The sequence below is a fragment of the Populus nigra genome, chromosome 6, assembly GCF_951802175.1.
Source record: "Populus nigra chromosome 6, ddPopNigr1.1, whole genome shotgun sequence".
In the NCBI taxonomy this organism is placed as follows: domain Eukaryota; kingdom Viridiplantae; phylum Streptophyta; class Magnoliopsida; order Malpighiales; family Salicaceae; genus Populus; species Populus nigra.
In genome coordinates, this window is record NC_084857.1 from 21,987,740 (window position 1) to 21,994,908 (window position 7,169).

The 7,169-nt window shown below is 34.2% G+C and overlaps 1 protein-coding gene across 1 annotated transcript; it reads left to right on the forward strand.

The window, feature by feature from the left end:
- The first annotated feature begins 2,624 nt into the window (after window positions 1-2,624).
- Window positions 2,625-5,314, forward strand: LOC133697409 (uncharacterized). The gene is made up of 2 exons (XM_062119924.1): window positions 2,625-4,179; window positions 4,838-5,314. The coding sequence occupies exons 1-2, from the start codon at window positions 2,908-2,910 to the stop codon at window positions 5,009-5,011; spliced, it is 1,446 nt and encodes a 481-aa protein (XP_061975908.1). The 5' UTR covers window positions 2,625-2,907; the 3' UTR covers window positions 5,012-5,314.
- The last annotated feature ends 1,855 nt before the right edge of the window (window positions 5,315-7,169 follow it).

Sequence of the window (7,169 nt, forward strand, 5' to 3'; positions counted from 1 at the left end):
CCATGCATGTTTATAGTTGAAATTGAATCTTTCATTTTAACTACATTATATGATGTTATTGAATAAGATGTGTTGTGTTGATGATAATAAGTTGGGTTGGGACCCAGGACGATTGGGTCGTAATTGAGTTATAAGGAGATGTGAGATATTAGAAGTGTAAACAGGGTATATGTCGATAACTTGGAACCTCCCAGTATAGGGGAGACTCTGCCGAAATTTTGGTGAAACCTGTATATCAAAAAAAAATTACCTGAAAATTTCCAATGTATCGCGAAAAATAATGGAGAAAATCGGGGTTGTTACAATCCTCATCTAGGAGAGGTCGGTCCTTCTCCCATTTTTTCCTTATAACTGGCCGGTCTAACACAATTGTTTTCCTTAACATGGGCGGTTGAGGACTAAAGTTTTTGTCGAGTTTTACACATACTACTAACCTTTTCCTTCTTCATAGGACATGTATAAATCAAGTGACCAATGCTTTTACAATAATTACATGTTTAGTTTAGGTCATATGATTGTTTGGTTTTAACATAATAATTTTTTAAATATTTTTTATTCTTCTTATGTTGATAGCCTAAACCTCTTTTGTTGAAAACATATTTTTGACTCGTAAGTATGGTTTCTAAGATCTTAGAACCTTGAGTGAATTTAGCTAGTGTAGTGTTCAACTTATCAACCTTTTCCTTTAAAGCCTTGCTTTTCTCTTTAAGTTGGCTCATCTTATCATAATCATCAACTACAATACATGCTTTCTTTTTTGAAGTATCTTTCTTAACAAGTAAATATACATGGTTCTTTTTCAATAAGCTATACTTGGAACCTATATTCAGTTTTGAATGCTAAATTTTTCTTTGGCTTCTCTTATAGTTCTTACTTTTCCATGGCGATTTCATAAGTCATAAGTGATCCGAAGAGTTCTTCCAATGTAAACTTAGTGAGGTCATTAGCTTATCATATTGTCGTCACCTTTGTTTCCCAAATCTTTGACAAGGACCTAAGAATTTTGCTCACGATATCGATATTAGTATAAGTCTTACCAAGAGCATCCAAATTATTAGTGATAGTTTTCATTCTAGTAAACATATTAGTTAATGATTCATTTGGAATCATTTTAAATCTCCTTGATGTTGTACATGCTATATACAATAAAATATGTTTAAATGCCTTAATTTTAATATCCAAAAAAAGAAAAAGAAAACCTTGCTCTTGTGGTTGATATGGAGGTGCTAACATAATGAAGATAAATCCATTTATACTAGAAACTAGCATATTTGCACTTACTCCGCTGCGAGTAAGATTATTCTTTTTCTAAACTTAAAAGAAAATATTAAGAGTATGATAAGAAAAATAGACAATCGCAAAATTGAGCGTCAAATCAATACTAAGACTTTTTTTTTCAAGACTATGATAACCTCATAAAAAATAAAACAAAACAAATTATGAAACTCGATTTTCAATCAATTCAATATTAAATGATAAAATAAAAAAATTAATTTATAAATAAAATAAGAAGGTAAACTCACCATACCCGTCAATAGGTCCATGTACTTTCTAAATTTAATAATTTTTTTTTTTCAAAACTATTTTTTTAACTATATGATAAAAAGAAAAAAAAAATCATATAATCAAGTTCAATTAGAAAAAAAAAACACCTCACTAAACTCTCAAACCAAAGCAATAAGGGTTACCTCGCCAAACTCACAAATCGGGACAACCAGGGTTACCTCACCAAACTCGCAAACCTGGTCTTGACTCCACAAAGTTTATTAACCTAGCTTTTTTAAATTACTTTTTATTTAACTAAACTTTTGAAAAATATATCATATTGCGATGCTGAGATATTTTTTTGATACTACAATAATCATATAAAAAACAAATTAAAATAAATTATTAACTCTAAACCTCATAAACATATCATATAAAAACTAAATCAGAAAAAAAATCAATAATCAAAGGAAAAAATGATCAAAATATAAAAATAACAGCAACAACAATAATAAATACTATGGATTACTATTGTAATCCACAGTGTCATTGGATATTGAGAAATAATATTTTTCCAACACCTTTTAAATTTATAAAACTAAATAAAAAAAATTAATAACAAAAAAAAATCAAAATGTAAAAAACAAATAAAACAATAACACTATAAATTATTACTATAATTCATAGAGATAATGGATGTGGGGAAAAAATATTTTCCCCTACCTTTTAGCTTTAGGTATAATAATAATAATAATGTTGGCTTCTTTTGTTTTTGAAACGAAAAATATTGTTTAAATAAAAGACGTCGTGTCCAACTGGTTGAAGTGATGGACATGAATTTCTTCTCCCCCCACACGTTCAAATCCTGCGGTCCATATTTGCCTCTCTTTTTTGCCCTTTTTTTTTTTAGTTTTAAAATTGTTTAGGAATATTATATAAAAAAATTAAAAAAAATTATTAAACACAGTAATTTAAAAGATTTACTGAGATAGATATATGTAATTTATTTTAATATATTGTTAACTAAAAAAAATATCTTAAACCCCATAAAATTTTATATTGTTAACTAATGGCAATACTAAAAAACAATTCTTTGCAATTTAAATATTATTTTTTTTAAGTTAAAATAATTATTCGTTCGATCCGCAGCAGGAAATAACCAGTCATTATCTAAATTCTAAAGCCTCCCTCACCTCCTTCCTCTCACATTAACCCAACCTTTCAGATCAGATCAGACCAGACACCTCATCTCATTTCCTCCAATTCACAGCAAGACAAGGCGGCCGTGAGCACAACCTTCGCCATCTCTCTCCTTTTCCGATCTCTGAAATTTACACAATACAGCCACAGCTTAAAAGAAATAACAAGGTACTTCCAAGATCTCATTTTGAATCTTTTTTTTTTTTCGTAATTTGATCGAATATGAGCAACTTCAATTTCGATTTCGGAATCGGATCAAACCGTCCCAAATCTTTAAACGATCAAAGGAACCCAAACCCATCTCCTTATTCATCTTCTACACAACAATCTAAGCCTACGTGGCAACCCAATAAGCCATCATGGACGCACCAACCGGCACCAGCCCAGTCAATGGTCCGACCCGGTGGTTTGAATGGACCCGCTTCTATGGTGGGTGATATAACTGGGAAGAGTTGGAATTCGGGTATCGGTTCGGGTTCTGGTATTGGGATTGTTGAAAAGAACCCTAATTTGTTTTGTGATCTTGTTACTTCTGCTATTGGAAATACCAAGGGTAGCAGTAATAGTAATGTTCCTTTGAAAAATGTTAATAAAAGCGCATATTCGATGGGGAATTTGGCTGATTCTTTGCCGAAAACGAGTGGATCCACCGCCAAGAGTGGTGGAGGTTGGGTTGGTAATGATAATTTGGGTGGTTATTCCAGTGGATATAATAGAAATAGTGGTAATGCTAATGTTAGTGTTGGTGTTAATAAAAGTTCGAATCTTGGGGGGGCGTCGATGAAGAGTATGAGTGGTGGTGGAATGAGTGGAAGTAAGGACCCATTTAGTTCTTTGGTTGATTTTGGAATGAATCAGAAACAAGGTACTATTAATTCGGCTAGTAAAGATAATAAGCCGTCTGGCAATGCTACTGGTGATGCATTTGGTGCGTTTCAAAACGCTTCAAGTGCAAAATCGGTTCCATCAGTTGGTGTTGGTGCTAGCAGTAATGGTTTCACGGGATCAAATACGAGTTCGAAGTCCAATATTGATGACTTTGGAATGTTCAACAATAGCTTTCCTACTCAGAAGCAGCAAGCTCCGGTTCAACCTTCAGTTGGTGATCCGCTTGACATGTTCTTCACACCTTCCTCGGGAAATGCTACAACAGCATCTGGAGGATCGGGAGGGCAGCCATTGTCGGAAGTTGATGATTGGGGATTGGATTCTGGGCTTGGAGGGGGAGGCGTGAATGATTCTCATGGTGCCACCACTGAGCTTGAAGGGCTTCCAGCTCCACCTGCTGGGGTAACAGCTTCTGCAGCAAAGAACAAGGGCATTGAAAATCAAAAACAGGGGCAATATGCAGATGCCATCAAGTGGCTGTCTTGGGCTGTGGTACTTCTTGAGAAAACAGGTGATAAGGCTTCCACCATGGAGGTTTTATCAACCAGAGCTTCATGTTATAAAGAAGTTGGAGAGTATAAGAAGGCAGTGGCTGATTGTTCAAAGGTATAATCATTTCTTTATTTTGCACATTGATTTAAGTTGTGGCCTTTTTGTACATTCCTTCTGGTGATCGTTTTATGAGAGCTGTGTGTTTCTTTATTGTAAACTATCTGCATTATGATTGAAAAAAATTGAGTTTTAGGATAGCACTTCATATGGCGTGGGCTTCTGAGCATAGGATGACATGGCTATGAGAATAACTTGCGAACTAAAGAATCAGCTACATGACTGTGTTGTATGGTTAGATCCCCAAGAGAGAATCAATGTTAGAAAAGTGGAGCCTTGATAAACTGAGCTTTTGGTCCCTGGGGTGGCAGATCTGATGAGTTAATTGCCTGACTTGGAGCCCTTCTTGTTTTGGACTCGACTGCATTTGCTTAGTGCTCTGGATAACTATAACCAAGTACCATGTAAATTATTTGAAGTATATAAATAAATCTGTTCTACAAGCAACTTAGCCATTGCATTTTGAAGACTAGCAACTTGCCCAGTGATGCAAGTAGATCTTGCATTCCACAAAATGTAGACAATGCATTTCTTTTTTCTCTTCTGTGCTTGAGGGTGCTTTTCCTGGCATCCTATGATATTCACATTGATTTTTCTTCTTGATCTACTAAAATTACAAGGTTAGGTACTTCATAGTTTTCTCTCTGCTGTGCAGGTGCTTGAACATGATGATGCGAATGTATCTGTTCTTGTACAGCGTGCACTCCTGTATGAGAGTATGGAAAAGTACAGGCTCGGAGCAGAAGATCTGCGGGTTGTTCTGAAGATTGATCCTGCCAACAGGGTTGCAAGGAGTACTGTTCACCGTTTGACCAAAATGGCAGACTAGAGAGGTTCTGAAAATTTCACTTTGTATTTTGCCTTCTTCATATAGGTTACCTTTCCCCATTGCTAAATTTGTGGGGAATGATGGCATTTTGCTTGAATACATATTTCAGTTGATAATTGTGGCTTGCGTTTATGATGTTGAATTCTTTTTTTTCTTTTTCTTTTTTATTGTGACTGGGATATCCTTACTTGATACTTCAAAAAGGTTTTGTATTTTGCAACTTTTTGGGAAAGACATGTAGCGCCTCATTTTTATCCCGTGTATCTTTTTAAATTCCAAGATTTTGTTGTCATCTGATTTAAATGTTGGTCCGAGATATACACCACTGTAATTCTTTATTTTCAGTTACATATTCGTGGTTGATGATTCTCCATGATAATATCATGTTCACTGTGTGTTTAGCAAGCATTGGAAGCGGTGCTAATTAGTCAAGAGATAAGGTCAATCTGTAGCGTGGTGGCAAGATGTTGCACTTTCCCACATTTCACTACCATGACTAAATTTCATAATCCCTCAAGAATTGACCATTTAAATTTAAAATGTTCCTCCTGATCGCTTACTGTAATTTCATGATTTAGGTTTGGAACTGCATTCCAAATATGGATTGGTTGATTTGATATGATAATATCAAAAATAATTTTTTAAAAATAAAAAATTATTATTTTAATGTATTTTCAAGCGAAAAACATTTTAAAAAGTAATTACTTTTTCAAACAATATTTTACAAGATGAACTTTTACAATTTAACTTGTCCTTTGTTTGGAATTTAAGAAAATTGGCGTTCTTCATGTTGATTTGTCACTGATGGTGTTAGCATAAGATAATTTTGCGTTTGAAGTCCTGTCATGGTGGTTTCTTGGAATTTCATTGATTAAAAATCATCTGGGATTAGGCTATTTTTCTAGTATCATTTTTCTGGGATTAGTAACTTGCAGATTGAATGCCAACGTTGGACGCATGACTCTCGTGCGGCAAATTGGATGGTGGTGTGCTTGCAATCTTGCAAGTGCTGCATCCTACTTCCCAGCACTAGTCGTCACTGCAATCTTGTGACTGCAGTAACAGATTTTGTTGCCGGAAAATTTGACGAAGGCTTTGTCACTCTATACTTATTACATAGAACATAGTTACAGGGCAAGCAAGCTAATCATAATTGAACCTGTTCAATTATATGTAGCAACCTGGGTTATCAAGATCCAGAAAATGGATCTTCCTCTACTTGCTTGTCCGAAACGGATTCCAGTGGTATCAGACAAATAACAATAAGTCTCTACACATTTTCATTTTTCTGGGATTAGTAACTTGCAGATTGAATGCCACGTTGGACGCGTGACTCTTTCGGCAAATTGGATGGTGGTGTGCTTGCAATCTTGCAATCTTGCAAGTGCTGCATCCTACTTCCCAGCACTAGTCGTCACTGCAATCTTGTGACTGCAGTAACAGATTCAGTTGCCCGAAAATCTGACGTAGGTTTTGTCACTCTATACTTGTTACATAGTTACAGGGCAAGCTAATCATAATTGAACCTGTTCAATTATTTGTATAATTGAACCTGTTCAATTATTTGTAGCAACCTGGGGTTATCAAGATCCAGAAAATGGACCTTCCTCTACTTGCTTGTCCGAAAAGGATTCCGGTGGTATCAGACAAATAACAATAAGCCTCTACACATTTTGTTTTTCCAAGCTCCTACCGTTGGGTGCTGCCAAAAATGCTTATATGTTAATGAACATCTTCAAGACATTTTGCGTGAACTATAAATTAAACCCTCTATTTAGAGTGTCTGAAGATAGTATATTTCACATCAATTAGATAAGAAAACAAACGTTATTGATAACTTAACAAAGCTCTTGGGTTTGGATTAGAAATGTGCAATGCCTCACATTTCTCTATATTAGAGCATGAATATTTTTGCATTGCAAAAGTTTTTTTTTAAAAAAAATATTTTTAATTTTTTTGTTTTTAATTATTTTTTTAGTATTTTCATATCGTTTTGATGTACTGATATCAAAAAATAATTTTTTAAAATAAAAAATATATAATTTTAATTTATTTTCAAATAAAAAACAAATATTACCCACACCCTTCACCAAATTGAATTGTGAATTTGTATTTAGGATTCTTTTATCTACACGGTTAACAAAGTTTTAAACTGCGG

What these genes read in the sequence shown, in the direction of transcription:
- LOC133697409 (XM_062119924.1), top strand. Translation starts at nt 2,908, where the DNA reads ATGAGCAACTTCAATTTCGATTTCGGAATCGGATCAAACCGTCCCAAA. An exon ending in CAGTGGCTGATTGTTCAAAG is followed by an intron (nt 4,180 to 4,837) that starts GTATAATCATTT and finishes TCTGCTGTGCAG; the next exon opens with GTGCTTGAACATGATGATGC.